The sequence below is a fragment of the Plecotus auritus genome, assembly GCF_963455305.1.
Source record: "Plecotus auritus genome assembly, chromosome: 8".
In the NCBI taxonomy this organism is placed as follows: domain Eukaryota; kingdom Metazoa; phylum Chordata; class Mammalia; order Chiroptera; family Vespertilionidae; genus Plecotus; species Plecotus auritus.
The window spans coordinates 167,932,701-167,951,175 of NC_137782.1; the positions used below are offsets into that span (position 1 = coordinate 167,932,701).

Here is an 18,475-nt window from a genome sequence, read left to right on the forward strand (position 1 = left end):
ATCCCCAGTAGGGGGCGTGCAGGAGGCAGCTGATCGATGTCTCTCTCATCGATGTTTCTAACTTTCTATCCCTTTCCCTCTCTGTAAAAAATCAATAAAATACATTTTTAAAAAAAAAAACAAAACAAAAAACTATGCATGAATTCCTATGCGCACTGCGGGCCTGGGACGAGTCGGCTGCTAAGCAGGACAGGCAGCTGCTCCCGGCGGGCCGGATAAATGTCCTCGGCGGGCCGCATGTGGCCCGTGGGCTGTAGTTTGAGGACCCCTGCTCTAGGGCACAGTGGCTCAGCCTCCCCAGTTACCTGAGGTGGACACTCTTGGTGCACCCCTTTGTGGGCTGTGTGCTCAGCCTTGTTGTAGTTAAGTCTTGATTGTTGTTGGTATCACTGGGAGAAATTGACCTCCAGGCCAATTGGCTGTGAGGATCAGCTGTGTCTATGCTGGGAGAACTTCCATGCTGAAGACACTCTTATGAGACAAGACCTGCAAAATTGCAAAAGCCTCTGTACTTAGCTTGGATGGGGCGCAGTTTCAGGGCGGAGCAGACAGCCTTGGTTTCCCGTCAGTCCTGCCCTATGAGGCCCCTGGGTCTCAGTGTGCCTTGGTAATCGCTGCAAGGACCTCTGAGAGAAAGCTGCCCTCGAGTTTCACCCGCTGCCAGACAGTCCGTTTCTCCCCGAATGAGTCGGGGTTCCCAGAAACTTGCCCAGAACTGGAGTTCAACGCAGTCAGGAGCTTCTGTCTCCCTCCTGCTTTAGAAAGCCAGTCGCGCACTCAGCCTCCCATGCATTCAGCAGTCAGTCCTCTCTGTGTGCGCGTGCATGCCTCCAGACCTCTGCCTTCCGCAGCTCCCGAGTCTCAGTGTGCTTGCTTTTTCCTGATAGTCCAGATTCCCCCCGAATGAGTCTGGTTTCCCAGCGTCTTGCCCAGGACTGGAGTTCAGTGCAGTTGGGAGTTTCCTTCTCCCTCCCGCTTTAGAAAGCCAGCCGAGCCCTCAGCCACCCATGCACACAGCCGCCGTCCCCTCGTGCGAGCCTCCGTACCTCAGCCTTTTGTAGCTCCTCTGAGTCTCAATGTGCTTTCCTCTTTTCTTCTAGTTGTAGAATTTCCACTCAGCCAGCTTTCCTGTGGTTCTGGATGGTGTCCGTTTTGTCTTTTAGTTGTAGTTTTGATATTGTTGTGCGAGGCAGTAGTTTAGTTGTTTGCCTATGCCGCCATCTTGGTTTCTCTCCTTAAAATATATCAGTGTGTAACTCTTTTAAGGGAAAGAGAAGACTGTGGTTGAGCCAGGGACATAGGAGAGGTGGGTTCCTGGGCAGTTTTATTTCCTGACTTGGATAGTGGTTGTACTTTTTTGTGTTACAATCATTAACACTGTAGTTTTTTGACTTTTTGTGTTTTATTTCACAATAAGTTATCATGTTCTGCTAGTCAAGTACATTTTCTGGTTAAGAAAAAAGTTACTCTCAATACCCCCTTTTTTACAGCAAAATTCCTCAAAAGCATTGTCTGTACTTGTTTGTGGGTCTTCAGTTTCGTTCTTTACTGAACTTGCCAGTTAGGCTTTTGTCCCTTACCAGGTGACTTCCAGGTTGCTAACTCCATTGCTCAGTTCTCAACTCATGGCTTTTAGCAGCATTTGACATTGTTGATCACTCAATCTTCGTTGAAGTTCTTTTTTATTTGGCCTTCAAGAAGCCACATTGTTTAAATTTTTTTTCTTCCTTACTGGCTATTCCTTCTCAGTTTCTTTCCTGGTTTCTCCTCTCTCCAACCTCTTAATGTGAAATACCCTCAATCCATAGACCCCTTTTTTATTTTCTTGATTTCATCTTGTCTTATAGCTTTAAATATTATCTTTATGTTGACAACACCCAGATTTGTAACTTCCCTAAACTTAGAGTTGTATATCCTATTGGAACTCTCCTGTTGGATAGCTAATAATTTTCCCAAATTTATCATTTCATGAGGAAAGTGCTTGGAAGCTCTGCGTTCCCTCCTAGATTTTGCCCTTTGCATCTCTTCCTTTGACTAGTCCTAATTTATATTTATTATAATAAAACTGTAATTGTAGAACAGTCAAAATTACTTTATTTAATTAAAAACAACCTTTACACATGAAAGTGGTTGTCTTAGTGTTTAAACTTAAAAGTATTGGAAGTTGGCAGTACCTTTTTTCAAGTGGTTGTCACTATTGAGCTTGAGTCCCTCCCTATTACTGTATAAGGCAGCCTTTCTCTTGAATTCTGGGAGTAAACTAAGCCCTATTGACTTAAAGTATCCACTATTTGTAGTTAACTTCTCTCCTGTGCATCTACAGTGATACTTGTTATGTATCATCCTTGGGAGAATTGGCAAAATAGTTATTTTCTGTTCTGTGGTTCAGATGAGGAATCCCCACTGAGAAAGACTGCTATGAGGTAAACTTCACTCTCCTATAGTTTGGAATAATGCAAATTGTCACCTGCCTTGTGTTCAGGGCTATAAAAAAAACTAATGCCTGCATGATTTTTATTCAAATTTTAGCTTGAGAACCTTTACAAATAGATTGTTACCTTATGATTTTAAGGTATCTGTTTATATCATGATTTAAGTTTTTAAAGAGATGCTTACAAATGAAAATCTAAGGGAATGCTATTATTGAGGCACTTGGTTTAGAACTTAACTGATGTGTAATAAACATTTCTATATTGTGTTATACCTCATTTTCTTAGTCTTTTTATCCATCCTCCTCTCAGAAATGACTAAATAGGAATATTTTTTTATTATCAGCACTTGATAATTTTTTATAAAGGAAAATACTTTATCATTTTGTGATCCACAAGTGAAAGACATCTTTGTTAACCAGTTAACTGCAATGATATTTTGAATTTAATTTAAAAAGGTCCGCCGCTTGCGTCTATAGACGGTTATGGCGTACAAATGTTTAAAACTTAACCTATGCTCTCCTACATTTTCACACATTTAGTAATACCTTCTCAAATATGTTTTTCATATAGTAACTAAGGGTTTTATATAAATAAGTATACAATCGCTATGTTTTTTGCTTGATAAAAACATTCGGGGGGAAATAAATCATGTTTTCTACAATAAATGTTTTCATTAAACATTTATTTTAATATTGTTTAGGCTATCAAGTACTAGCTCCAACTGCCTATTATGATCAGACTGGTGCCTTAGTCGTTGGCCCTGGAGCAAGAACTGGCCTTGGAGCTCCAGTTAGATTAATGGCTCCAACACCTGTTTTAATTAGTTCAGCAGCAGCACAAGCTGGTAAGTGCAACTGGCGTTTTCAGGAATAATATTTTTTCTGATGTTGTTTGAGATATTTTTAAAAATAGAAACATTTTTTCTGAGTATTTTAAGAAGTATCTGCAATTTACTTCGCAGCAGCGGCAGCAGCAGCTGGAGGAACTGCAAATAGTCTTACAGGCAGCACAAATGGTCTATTTCGGCCAATTGGCACTCAGCCACCACAGCAGCAGCAGCAGCAACAGCAGCCAAGCACTAATCTACAGTCTAATTCATTTTACGGGAGCACGTCTTTGACTAATAGCTCCCAGAGCAGTTCTTTATTTTCTCACGGACCTGGCCAACCTGGAAGTACATCTCTTGGCTTTGGAAGCAGTAGTTCTTTGGGTGCTGCTATAGGCTCTGCCCTGAGTGGATTTGGTTCATCAGGTAAGTGTCTTTTAAGATGATATGCAGTATGTGTATGTTTTTAATGTTAAAATAAGCAATAATAAATAGCTTGTAGTGTAGAAAGGACAGAATTTAAATACTGGTTTATTGGTTTTTGTAGAAGACAAACTACTTCCTGCAAATCTGTAAACATCTATGAATGTTTAATTCATTTCAAGCAGTCCATCCTTTTCTCAGATATAACACATTTTCCCCTGGCTTTAAGAATTGTAATTTTTGTTTTAGTAGGTTTGTTTGGAGCTGTATTTTATGCTAGTTGCTAGCTCTTCCTTATTCTGTACATAATGCTTGTGGAAGTAAATACTTTGGCCATCTTAAATTTCTGGTGTCTTTGTGTACGTATCAGATTATTTATTCTTATTAAATGCTACTGATTCTTATGGTTTTCTTTATTTCATATAATATATAAAAATAAAATATAATGAAGTGTTCTAAACATAAGTCCCTAAGAAACTACCAGTGTGCTTACCTTTATTTTAGATTAAATAATTAGCCTTTTTATCACTAAAAGTTGGTTTGAAAGGGTGTTTTTTCCAGGGCCTAATTTTATATATAATACTTGAGAGATTCAAATGTTAAATAACTTCACAAAATAAATAATTTATCCATACAAACTGATTTTGTAACTGAGTGAAATGAGAAGAGGCCCACTGTTGACAACACCTTGTATTAATCTCTAACGTTTCCAGTGTATTCAGGAAGCATTAGGGGGAAAGCTGCTTACCCTCATTTCTCTCACATCTTAGAATCATTAAAACTGCTTCTCGTCTATTTTCCCACCCATTAAGTTATATCCTTTTCTGGTGTGAAAAATGGCAAAACTAACATGTGTCAGCCATTATTAATATGCTTTTCAGGTTTCTAGGGAAAGGTCTTCTAAATTTTTTTAATATTTATAGGGGGATTGGTCTTGAATAGCAGCTATAAACTTTTAGATGCAAAATGCTTTTTTGTTATAATGAAATACAATAGGGACTTACCCTTGCCTAACAAAATTGCTAAAGAATGGGCACGATAACTTCTGAGGGAAATCCTAGTGAACATGGAGACCGTTCAATCTTTTAATTTAATTTTTCTACTTTTTCTTTTTTTTTCATCCCTTTTGGAGTTTAGTGTTCTTATCTCCAGCCCAAGTACTCCGTTAGGACTAATTTTTTGCTTCTAACACAATTGACAAGCATTTTCCCCAAATAATCCTAAATGTGCCAAAGAAAATCAAAGAGAATATAACTTTTAAAAAACACACAAAATTTGTTGAAATAACTAGTTCCTAAACTATAAATTATAAACCCTAAGTAACCCAAGGAAAACAGAGAAGAGCTTTGATAAACCTTGTATACCCTTTTCTAATAAAATATGTCACTGGTAGTCTGGTATAGATTTGTAGGGCCCCTTACGTAACGCTTCCAAATTCCCATTTGTCTCTTAGTTTTGAGGAGCTTTCCCCTGCATTCAGGAAATGGTTGGCCTGAACATTTTGTTTCCCACAAATGTCCCCTACAGATGCCTCTTTCCCCAAAACTTACCTTCTTCATGCCTCCTTTATAAGCATTGCTTACTCAATTCTGATTTTCAGTCTGGGGTACCTCTGTTTCATCTTGCTTCAGAGGGCATTAACAGTTGCCACCCCAAGTACTAGTAAATAGTCTTATACCATTTCCCTCTTCTTAGACATTTTGTGAAAATTCATTCAAGTGCTACGATATATATGCTTACAAACCTGTCATTGCCATTTCACATTATGGCAGTTCCATGCCTATATAAAATCTAAAATATATTGTGGTATGTGCACATTTATGCACACAATAACATACACAGTCATTCTCTTATATGATGAAATTATTAATGTGTAACAGTGTTAAATACCCTAATTTATAAAACAGTTGGCCAAGAAGCTTAACCATTGTAATACAGTGATTAAATTATCCTTTTGATACCCATTATTTAGAAAGTGCTGTTACAATTGAAAGTTTGTAATTTAACATTTTATATACACAGTTGATTAATGATTAGTGACTCCATTGTCTACCTTCTTAGACATTTTAGATAGACTTTGTTTCATATTACACTTGCAGATAATTTAAGCATATAGTAAAAAGGAGCTAGTTTGTATATGTTTAAAGTTATTTCTGAATTTTTAAATGTTTGGTTTGGCTTTTCCTTTTTGGAGGAAAATATTGCATGTGTCAAAATTATGGTTCATTTAATTATTTGCCAGGAGAAAGATAGTGCTACTGTTCTCATTAGAGAGCTATTGTCTTTGTCAGTTAAATTGTTACTGAAATAAATAGGACTTTAAAACGTAGCCATGTCTTACAAAAACCACTTTGACAGTGTCCTTTTAAATTAGCATAGTTAATGTAGCATACATTGACAGTTTTGACAAAACCAACTCAAAAAAGCTATTTACTACATTAGCATTTACATTTCGTGTTTTTTTTTATATTATTAAAATGCATATAGTTACCTGATATTTCCCTGTTATAATGATATCTTAAGATGTAAATTTTTCAATAAAACACATCAGTTTTTCAGAAACTGCACTGGCAGGTATAAAAGGTTGAATGAATATTGTTATAATATTTTGCCTAATACAGCCGTGGGAGCCGGGTTTTTTTCTTTATAGGATTTTGAATTTGACAAGAACCAATGTAATTAAAGTTTCTTTATGTCTGAATTATAAGCTTAACTTGGTGTACCCATCATGTACTCTGCTTAATTTTTCTCTTTATACCCTTATGACCTACTTATAATTGACTTGAGGTTAGAAAACCAACTCCAAATATAAACTTGAACATTCTCTTGAAGCAAATTACCATATTGGTCCGAATATAGAGCATGTTCTTAAAAAACGTGACAGGTTAAGAAAAGTAATGTGAAATTTCCTTAGATGAAAAGGGCATTTGGTTTAAAAGGACAGTGCTTAGAAATAAGTGGCAGTATACTTGAAAATATTTACACCAAGTGAGACAAGAATTGGCGTTTTGAACAACCCTTTCAAACACTTGGTAAAGAATTTGATTATCCAGATAAATGTTAACTGTCAAATCTTGCTTTCTGTTCATTGCATGCACAGCTATATGATGATGTGATTCTACTATTTTATGATTTTTGTGGAGCACAAAAGGAAAAATGAAGTAGAGGTTAATAGTTGAATTTGGAATTAAGTAAAAAGAATTCAGTATGTAGGACAATAAGGGATGTAATATAAAATAATTAAATATTATCTAAGAAAAAAATAGGCTGATCAGTCTTCACTTGAGTAAGGGGCTAACAGGGCCAGTAATAAAATCTTAGGAATGGAAGATCCTGAGGGGTAAGTGAAAGCATGTTTTTGGTGTGATAACAGTAGTGAGAGCTATTTTCTAAAAGTTTAGTTTTTTCATATGTATTTTGTAATTTAGTTGTTGAAGGATAAGGAAAATGTGTAGTGGGGAATAAGCTGCCATCTATATTTCACAGCTGACTAATATTCGGGCCAATATGGACTTAAAGTACTATGGTTTGAACACAAGGTAGAAGCCAAATTAAATGTGAATGGTGAGGGAAATATGTTAATATTCTGTTTATTAGTATAGTCTTTTCTTGGCATTGAGTTGAAGTCTGAGAACTGGCTTCAGAGATTAGGACACTAACAAAATTTAACCTTATTGGAATTGACTCTCTAGCATATCATAAAGCAGACTACTTACAATTCCAGGGTTTATAAATCATACCAGGGTATTAAAGCACAGTAATCATATGTGTCAGTGGTAAATATGTGTGAAATAATGAACATATGACTGCTATGTTAAATATTTGGTTACTTTATTGGGGTGCATTTATACCCTTTTATGATTAATAAGTTAGTATATATAGTTATCACAGTAATTATCTTCTCCATAATGTTTCTAAAAATAATTATTGTGATCACTTCTGTTATTTCCCAGCAAGAGTTGGGGATAGGTTTTATTCAGTTAACACTGTATGTAATTAGGGTTTTTTTTATTTCTTCTTCAGTTGGCAGTTCTGCAAGTAGTAGTGCCACAAGGAGAGAGTCTCTATCTACTAGCTCTGACTTGTACAAAAGATCTAGTAGCAGCCTAGCACCCATAGGGCAACCATTTTACAATAGTCTGGGATTTTCCTCCTCTCCAAGTCCAATAGGCATGCCTCTGCCAAGCCAAACTCCAGGACATTCACTTACGCCACCGCCATCACTTTCATCACATGGATCCTCATCCAGTTTGCATTTAGGTAAAAAAAAACAACCAAAACCCTTTTTATTTGTATGTATACATGTGTGTTTGTGTGTGTGTGTTTATAATATATGTACAATATTTAATGTTGGATAAAACATGCCAAATTGCTTTTGCTTTCAGATATTAGCCTTTTGAAAAAATTCTATTATCATGAAAATTTAAAGTGAGGGTCTAATGTACAGTAAGGTAAAGACCCCTATTGTATCTTGTTTCTTTTATGAAATACAGTGGTGTGTTTTTTCTTGTCTGTGCTTTTGATTTGTATGTGTTTTAGATCATTTGAAAAGTCAACTATTTGTACATGATAGTGAAAGAGAATTTTCACTATCATTTTTGTACACCAGAAGAAAAGCAATTAGTCACATAGTTATTTAACTTTAAATAATTTAGTTTAGTACAGTGGTTTTTGCTTTGGCCTTTGAATGCCTGGCCATTTACCCAAAGGGTATATGAATTTTTGAGGTAAAGAAACTTAAAGGTTTGGTCCATATATTTCTCTTTCAAATATGTTGTTTAAGAAAAAAAAAATGGTTTAAGCTTATTGTACCCTTGAAGTTGGAGCATTTAGAACTTTGTTTATATCTGTGTATTAAAATTGCCCCTACCCTAAGATTATTGAATTAGTGGTTACCTTTTTCCCTTTCTGGGAAGTATTTGTCCAAATAGTTAACAGTATATTTGGAAGGGTTTTTGGATATCTGAGGCTTTATATGAATCCCTGTCTCCCCTAAAAAGTATTTCATTAAAATTAGAGTTTGGATTTTTGTAATCCTAATTACCTCAACTGAAAGTGAGAGGTTCTATTGCCGATTTTTATGTACTTGGCAAGATTTAAATCTGCTTCCAATTTAAAAAGTAATGTTGTCCTTATAAGCAGACATGTTTGACCTCTCCCCCTCATCATAGGAGTATAGATATTTTTTTCCTAAAGCTCATTAGTACAGTAAGTGTCCATGTAACGAAGATATCTTTTGTAGTAATCATCATTTAGAATTATGTCATTGCAAAATCTTTTTAAAATAAAAAAAAATGTTTTTATTGATTTCAAAAAAAGGGGAAGGGAGAGGGATAGAGATAAAATATTCATTAGAGAGAAACATTGATCAACTGCCTCCTGCACGCCCCCTACCAGGGATTGAGCCCACAACCTGAGTATTTGCCCTGACCGGCAGTCAGACCAGTGACCTCTTAATTCATGAATCAATGCTCAACCACTGAGCCACCCTGGTTGGGCCAGATTCCTTTTTAAAGACTGGTCCTCTACCCCAAATTCTTGACCTTTGCTCTATGGTGGATATTGAATATATGTACACAAATAATGAATTTATTCAGGTGGGGTCCTATGATCTGCTTTGCAGCACTATTTGTGTAAGTGTATCAGTTTTTATTTTAACACATTCCTTCATTTATCATTTCTTAGTCACAGGAGCTGCTCAGTTCCTGATTTCTATTATTTCTGTTCAGACCTACTTCCTCCACCTTTCTATAAAACATGCCTTTGAAACTTTGAAATGGACACACAAATTTGGAACATAACTAAGACTAGATCTTTCATAGTAGTTTTATGTTTTATTTGTTAAAATTATGTCATGTCCTGTCATTTTTTTCATAGGTAAGTTTCAGGTCAGATTCCTGTCAACTGTTACTGCTTATGTTGTGCTTTAGAGCCTGTATAAATAGCATTAATTGTTCTACACAGGTTGCTTAGAAATTGGGTTATAAATTACTTTTCAGATGTCTCTATGATTAAGTAGCAATCTAGGTGTGTTTATTTTAGAATGTAAAAATCTAGCCATATAGATGCTTAAGGAAGGAATTCTAGTCAAGTATGAGAAATCATAACTTGGGCCAACAGTTCTACATTATCCTGATACTTTGTACCCTTAGTTAAACTCCTTCACCTTGAAATCTGATACTTCAGTATACCTCTGATTGGAATTACCTGTAGATTACTTTCTTTTATACTTTCCAGCTTCCTCTGGCTTTAATTGTAGTATGACAGACAATATTGTTAACAAGGAATAGACTCTGCTGGATTGAAAATAATTTCATTAATTTGCTCTTGGTTTAGTGCTCATGGAAATAGTTGATCCTTTGCTTTCCTGTGATTCAATCACGATGCAAGACTCACATGCTCTCTGGTCTAAAAACTATTTTAAATTGTATGTCCTTTAAGTGGATTTCTTTATAAATTAAGTTATGAGGGCTGTGATTATTTATAAAATTCCTGTGGAAATGAATTGGCAAATTTGTTTGAAAAATAATTTTACTGAGCTCACACATTAGGAGTATAATATCATGAGATAAAGTTCTCAGTTTCATTAGAATTGTTTGGAATTAGTTCCAAGTTATTGAGATTTTAAGACACACAATCATTATACTTAATGACAGACCTTGATAGCTACATTTTTAAATTATTGGATAAAACGTGTTAACTTTTTTTTTTTTTCTTACCAGCTCTCTCTTTGCTGGTGCTAGTTACTTAATTCACAGAAAAAGCCTAATGGCAACATTTAGTGCTTCTGGCTTCCCAAGAAAGATGTTTCATTTTAATATATATTTTTATTTATTTCCGAGAAGAAGGGAGAGGGAGAGACAGAAACATCAATGATAAGAGATAATCATTGATTGGCTGCCTCCTGCAAGCCCCCAGTGGGGATCGAGCCCACAACCAGGGCATGTGCTCCAACTGGGAATAGAACTCCAACCTCCTGGTTCATAGGTCAACGCTCAACCACTGAGCCATGCCAGCCAGGCTCCTCCATTTTCTTGTATGAAATTTCAAAGAGCGACTCCTTTTTTAAAAACAATTATAACCACAATGTCATTATCATCATACCTTTTAAATTAGTAATTTCTCATTACTCTTAATTTCTTAAATGTCATTACTTAAATGTCTTTTCCCAATTGTATTGTTTGAATCAGGATCCAAATAAGGTCCATACATTAAATTTGTTTGATATGTCTTTTTATAGGAACCATTCCCCTTTGTCTTTTTCTTTCCATGTATTTGTTGAAGAAACTTTGTTCCTGTTGACTTTCCCATATTCTTGACTTGGCTTATCTCAATAAGCAATGATAGTGTTTAACATATTCCTCTATATTAACACTTTCTCTGTATTTCCTGTAAAATGGAATTAAGCCTAGGGGTTTGGTGTGATTATTGGTTTGTTGGCTTATCATCTTGTGCAGGATATGGTTCTGTACTCTTATCAAGAGACACATGTCTGGTGTCTTTATTGTGAGGTTGTCCATTTGATCATTACCTAAATATTTCTGCAGCAGTTGTAAAATGGTGATGCTCTTAATTCTGTGGCTCCTTCTGCATTTATTAGCTGGAACTTTTCTATAAGAAGAACCTTTCCTCATCAATTGTGAGGTTACTGTGAAATATATAGTTCATAAATGAGTTAGGACAATGCTTGATTTATTTCCCCTCGATTTTCTAACTTTGAGAATGAGTTGATGTCATTGTTGTACCTGTAAATTGATGGATTTTTATGCTAGTTGATATGTTTCTGTCCATTGCAGTCTGAGACATCAATTTTATGTCCTTTTTTTTTAATCCCAAAATTTTACCATTTTGGGGCCATTTGGAATCTCCTTCAGATTGGCTCTCCTGTTGACTTCAGCTCTACAAGCAGCATTTAAATTACTGGTGGATCAGAGAAACATGTGAAAAGAACAAGGAAAGAGAACTTTAATGATTTTTATTTTGAAATGCAAAGAGCAGTCAGTGTCAGATTCTGGGCATCAGGTTCAGTGTTGAGTAATACATGAATTATTTTCTCATGTATTGATCTGTAGTGATAGGGAAAAGTTTCCTACCTGCAGTTGTTACTTACAGTCATTCTCTCTGATAGAAGTCAGCATCTTATTTCAAGGCTAGAGGCCTGGTGCATGAAATTTGTGCAGGGCGGGGGGTGTCCCTCAGCCCAGCCTGCACGCTCTCACAGTCCAGGACTGCTGGCTCCCAACTGCTCGCCTGCCTGCCTTCCTGATTGCCCCTAACTACTTCTGCCTGCCAGCCTGATCACCCCCTAACCACTCCCCTGCCAGCCTAATTGGTGCCTAACTGCTCCCCTGCCAACCTGTTTGCCCCTAACTGCCCTCCCCTGCAGGCCTGGTCACCCCTAACTGCCCTCCCCTGCAGGCCTGGCCCCCCTCCCAACTGCTCTCCCCTACAGGCCTGGGTCCCCCCCAACTGCCCTTCCCTGCAGGCCCAGTTGCCCCCAACTTTGCTCCTCTGCCAGCCTGGTCACTCCTAACTGCCCTCCCCTGCAGGCCTGGGTCCCTCCCAACTGCCTTTCCCTGCAGGCCTGGTCGCCCTAACTTCCCTCTTCTGCCAGCTTGGTCACCCCTAACTGCCCTCTCTTGGAGACCTGGTCCCTCCCAACTGCCCTCCCTGCTGGCCATCTTGTGGTGGCCATCTTGTGTCCACATAGGGGCAGTCATCTTTGACCACATGGGGGCAGCCATCTTGTGTGTTGGAGTGGTGGTCATTTTGCATATTACTCTTTTATTAGATAGGATAGAGGCCTGGTGTATGGGTGGGGACCAGCTGGTTTGCCCTGAAGGGTGTCCCGGATCAGGGTGGGGGTTCCCTTGGGGCATGGGCGGCCTGGGCGAGGGGCCTGTGGTCGTTTTCAGGCCGGCCACACCCCCTAGTGACCCAAGTGGAGGCCCTGGTATCTGGGATCTATTTATCTTCTATAATTGAAACTTTGTAGCCTTGAGTGGAGGCCTGGGCCTGCCAGGGTGTGCGGAAAGCTTGGCTTCCTTCATTACCAGGGAAACCCAAACCTCCTGCTTACTACATGGCTGCAGCCATCTTGGTTGGATTAATTTGCATACTCCTGATTGGCTGGTGGGCGTGGCTTGTGGGTGTAGTGGAGTGCTGGTTAATTTGCATATTATTCTTTTATTAGATAGGATACTTCACTACCTGTGATAGAACATTAAAGATTTCCACTATTATTTTATTCTTCTACCTAGAGCTAGTTGACTAGTTTACTCCTTTCTTATGTTTCCTCTCTTTCCTTCTTTCAGTAAACTTTTAAAATAAGTTAGTGGTTTCTTTCTTACTCCGATCTTTTTATGCTCATAGTAACTAGACTGATACAGAAATTCTTGGGTAAAAGCGGTATTCTGTATATGTATTTAATTTAGGGCATGACAAACTAATGGATATTTTCCCTTGTGCCTTTTCATTTTTGAACTGGCTTGATTTTGTTTGTTTGTTTTTTTAAAAATATATTTTTATTGATTTCAGAGAGGAAGGGAGAGGGAGAGTTAGAAACATCAATGATGAGAGAATCATTGATCGGCTGCCTCCTGCATGTCCCCTACTGGGGATCGAGCCCGAAACCCAGGCATGTGCCCTTGGCTAGAATCGAACCCGGGACCTTTCAGTCCGCAGGCCTACGCTCTATCCACTGAGCCAAACCGGCTAGGGCTTGTGTGTTTTTTTAATAAGAAAAGTACACTAAAACATGTAACCCAAGCTTTGTATTTAGTGAAATTTGTTATTGAAAGGTGGCTATTTGTTCTGAAGATTCATTAGCGTCATGTATTTAGTAATCACATAGTACTTTAGCTTGCTAAGGATTAGAAAATTTTATAACCTATCTTCTCTCTTAATCACAGCAAAATTTTTATTAAGTGTGTACGCAGGATAATAATAACTTTTAAGATCATTTTTCCTGTTAATAGTAGTTACATGTGTTAAAACTGCTGACATTTGGCAGGATAGTCAACTTCTCTAGAATGAAATATCTAAGAATTAAAACAAGTATGTTCAAATTGATTGCAAAGCTGTGTGCGATTTTTCTGAGTTTCATATATAGTCCTTAAAGCAGAAAACTGATTTTTTTAAAGCTTTCATTAGAAGTTCTATTATCATTAAGTAGTAAGTTCTCTATGACTGAATAGCACTTGATAGTTTTCTAAAGTACCTTCATGCTCATTATTTCATTTCATCCTCATTATTAACTTAGACTGGCTGAGTGATATGCCCAGTAAAGATGATAAAATTATAGGTCACATGAGCCCAAGAGACAGTAAATGACAGAACTGAAGCTAGAACACAATTCTGATTCCTGTTACTTTCCTTGCTTTTTCTGTTATCCTATAATGAACTGAACAACTTTGCAAAGTGTATAAATAACAATATTCTAATCAGCCTCTCAGACTGTTTATCTCAAAGTGGCATGGTTATGTTTTTAAGTTGTGTTTAAGATTACTAGACTTCTAGATACCTTTCTCACTTTCGTTCACTCTTGAGATTTATAGTAAAGTTCTTGTCTAGACATTTAAAGTCCAAACATATTACCTACTTTATGAAGTAAGAATGTTTAATCAGGCAGGTGACTCAAGGACAGGCCACAGAACAGCATATCCAGCCTCAGCAGAATATTACTTACAGGTTCCCGTGGTGGTGTAAATGTAAGCACTGCTTCCATCTTGTGGTGTGTCTAAAAGTCATTTACTTGTTGATGAGTATGAAACATGTTGAGAAGAAATTCTAAAAGTATTATTTATATGGAGGAACTACTTTATTTCATTTCTGAACACAAAGTTACTGATCTTAGTTCTAATTTGGGTTCACAATGATTAATTTTACTCATTGTCCTTTAATACATTAAATGTGATTTTGTGCTTCAATGCCAGAATGTTTTCACCAGTTAATTCAGTTAAGATAATCACAGAGGTTAGGACTAGAAAATACTTGATCAGATTCAGTGGTTCAGCATCAGAATCACTTGGAGTGCTTGTTTAAAATACCTAGTATGGTTACCAAGGTGTGACAACAGTTTTTGCCTGTCACAAAGGTTGTGGGGATTCTATTGATAATAAAGGTTCTATTAACATTTAGCAGCCAGATGCTAAACTTTTCATAACAAAAAAAGGATTATCCCACTGAAATTTCCAGTAGCACCCACATGGAGAAACACACTTTGGAAAGGAATAATTCATAATTTACATACGACTTTACACTTCCCTTTTAACTCATAATTAACTCATAACCTTTGCATGTTCATATGAGCCTTTGATCATGTCCCCCATCATTTCCCTAATGCATTTTTTTTCTTCCTACCTACTTGCTTTCTATTGACCTGAACTCTGCTTGTCATTGCAGGCATAATAGAAAAAAGAAAAAACTCTCGGTCTGATTATTAGTAGCAACCTACTCTTTGTACCAAAATCTGTATTAGTTCCCTAGGGCTGCTATGGCAAATTACCTCAGTCAAGTGGCTTAAAACAAAAGACAGACTTTCAGGAGAACACAGTTCAGCACAGTATAGCGTTTTGTGCAGTTTGCTATCTCAGTGTCCAACAAAGAGTGCTCAATAAATAGTAGCTGCCTTTTAAAAAACAGTTATTGTGTATAAGAGGAAAACAAGATCATCTTAATAGCTAGATATTTAGGTTGAATTAGGCTCACAGATGAGATAGTTGCTTTTTAGTTTCTCAGCAAAACTACATGCCATGGACTCTCGGGGTCTAACAAATAGTATCAATTTTGAATATTAATTAAGTGGGCTTTGGAAAGAAACTGATTATGTTGAACACATAAAACCTATTTAAAATGAGATGCCAGGACTCAAGACAAAGGTCTGACCAGTTTTGTCCTTTTAGAAATGTGTAATCAATATCCCGAAGTGATTTATGTGCATATTGAAAAGCACTGCTGTGAAGTCTTTTTTCCTTCATTAAAGTCTAGCAGCATGCAGATAAATGTACTAATAAGTCAGATTATGGCTGAATGTTTCATAAACTTATTTTGAAAACTGATCATAGAAAAAATATTAAACTAAAAATACTAAGTGGATCTGTTAATGAGCTAGAGGTAACTAAAATTAATGCCATAAAATTGTCTTTTTTCTACTTTTTTCAGCTACCCATTCCACTCTATACCATTGATTCTTTGCCTACTCCAAGTAACTAGTCATCTTCCATTATCATGTTAACATTTCTTGACCTTTCCAGAAGTTTGCCTTCTGAAACGGACTCTGCCTAGTACCGTGTATATAGTTGTACTCTTCAGAACCCAGAATTGACTTGGGTTATGATTTTTTGTTTAAGTAGTTGACAACCTGCTATAAATAAATTACCTTGATTTTAGTTCTTTATCTGCCAAGCTCTTCTATCAAAATAACCTTCTATCAGAATAACCTTCAGATACATTGTTGTTGTTTCTTTAATAAATATTATTCACTGAGGGTAATTCAGTAGGTCTTGAATAAGACTGAGGAAACTGTATTTTTAAAAGAACTCACAGGTCTGATAGGTTGAGGAGCTATCATTCCACATCCTGAGGAGGTGGAAAATAATGAAAAGTAGTAAGCGTGGTTTTAGTTGTTGTACTGTTTTTCTCCCCTGTGATTTTCTCAGTATTGAAATCTTTTTGAATCCTGATATTTACTAGGGAAGGGTTCTAAAACAATAGACTTTTCAAGGGAATTAAATGAAAATGTATAAAATGATATAATTTGTACCAGAGTAATTATAAGGTGTTTTCCTTCCTTCAGTTTCATGAATGAACTTGAAAGATAACTATGTAAATAGCATATAAGGAGCAGCACACTTGTGTGATAAGCTCTGGTCTAAGAGTCCTGGCTGACTAGCTGTAAGTCACATCATTTGAACCATATTGACTTCATCTGTGAAATTATAATACAGATCTTCATGTCCTCTACACTCTTATTTAGATAGTGATTAAAAAGTGGTAAATGATAGGGGGATGTCAGTGATGAATTGAATGGACTATTATGCCTTTACACTATCAGTAGCAGTGATTTGAATATAGATGACCTGTTTGTCTGATTGTTTTCAACAAATTTTGGAATAATTTCAGGCTTATGGGAAAGTTGTAACACTTAATACAAAAAAAATTCCAGCATATTCTTCACCTAGATACTCTAAATGTTATTTTCCCACATTTACTTTATCTTTTTTAAAAATATTTTTTATTGATTTCAGAGAGGAAGGGAGAGAGAGAAACATCAGTGATGAGAGAGAATCATTGATTAGCTGCCTCCTGCATGCCCCCCTACTGGGGATTGAGCCCACAATCCGGGCATGTGCTCTTGACTGAAATTAAACCTGGGACCCTACAGTCCGCAGGCCGACCCTCTATCCACTGAGCCAAACCAGCTAGGACTACTTTATCATTGTTTTTTCTTTCTCCCTCTCTCTGCATCTCCCTTTCCCCTCACACCCAATTTTTTTCCTTGCATTTGTGAAAGAAAGTTGCAGACCTAATGTCGCTTACTCACAAACACATCAGTGTATGTTTCTTGAAAATAAGTACATTTTTTAAAATATAGCCACAATTATCAAAGGGGGTTGAGGAAATTAATAATAATGTAGTAATACTATCAAATGACCTCAACATTTTTGAAGATTATAGACCAGTAGTTTTGTAGAATATCCCTCAATCCCCAAATAGATTTTGGATGACGTGTTTTCAATGTTTTGAAAACCAAATTTAAAATGTTTAATGTATGTTATAAATTGGGTTTTAAATAGTTTTTATTGATGTGAGAGAGAGAGAAACATTGATCAATTGCCTCCCGCACACACACTGACCAGGGATCAAACCCACAGCCTGGTTATGTGCCTTGACCAGGAATCGATCTGGTGACCTTTCAGTGCATGAGAATGCTCAACCAACTGAGCCACAGTGGCCAGGGCTCTAAATTAGGTTTTAAATGCTTCTTAATTTGTAAGGGAAAAAAGGTATCCTGCCCTGAGTGAATTTTTTTTAGTTTTGTAAGTGAAAATACTAATGAGTCTTCTAGAAGTAAAATTTCAAGATTTAAAAATTTTTTTAATATATTTGTATTGATTTCAGAGAGGAAGGGAGAGAGAAATCTCAATGATGAGAATCATCCATCAGCTTCCTCCTGCACACCCCCTACTGGGAATCGAGCCCACAACCCGGGCATATGCCCTCATCAGGAATCAAACTGTGAGCTCCTAGTTCAGTGGTCGGCAAACTGCGGCACGCGAGCCACATGCAGCTCTTTGGCCCCTTGAGTATGGCTCTTCCACAAAATACCACGGCCTGGGCGAGTCTATTTTGAAGAAGTGGCATTAGAAGAAGTTTAAGTTTAAAAAATTTGTCTCTCAAAAGAAATTTCAATCGTTGTACTATTGATATTTGGCTCTGTTGACTAATGAGTTTGCCGACCACTGTCCTAGTACATCTGTCGGCACTCAACCACTGAGTCACACCAGCCAGGCAAAATTCCGAGATTTTTTAAACTCAAGGCAGTTTAACAGTATTAGACATTTTAAGTTGTCAGAGAGCATGCGGAGTGTGGTGTTAGTTGCTGATAGAATGTAATTAAAGAATATCTAGACATGGGAGAAATTTCTGTTGCATGTTCCTAGGACTACTTGGAAGATACCAAATAAAACTGACATGGTCATTTCTGGAGTAAGTATGTATATTGAACTGGTGTTGAAAATTTTTAGTGTATTAAGGATAAGAGAAAAAAAATTAGTCTTTATGTTTGAGGTAA

General features: G+C 36.9%; 1 protein-coding gene across 9 annotated transcripts in view; it reads left to right on the forward strand.

Annotated features, from left to right (window-relative positions):
- The window catches only part of PUM2 (pumilio RNA binding family member 2), a 79,821-nt gene that overhangs the window by 44,455 nt on the left and 16,891 nt on the right, over positions 1-18,475 (forward strand). For 5 of the 9 annotated variants that reach the window (XM_080684379.1, XM_080684377.1, XM_080684376.1 and 2 more), the window contains 2 exons: positions 3,133-3,276; positions 3,394-3,684. In XM_080684379.1, coding sequence (XP_080540505.1) covers positions 3,133-3,276; positions 3,394-3,684 — 435 coding nt within the window. Of the gene's footprint in view, positions 1-3,132; positions 3,277-3,393; positions 3,685-7,704; positions 7,942-18,475 lie in introns of all 9 variants that reach the window. The other 4 variants (XM_080684373.1, XM_080684374.1, XM_080684372.1 and 1 more) reach the window with 1 other exon arrangement.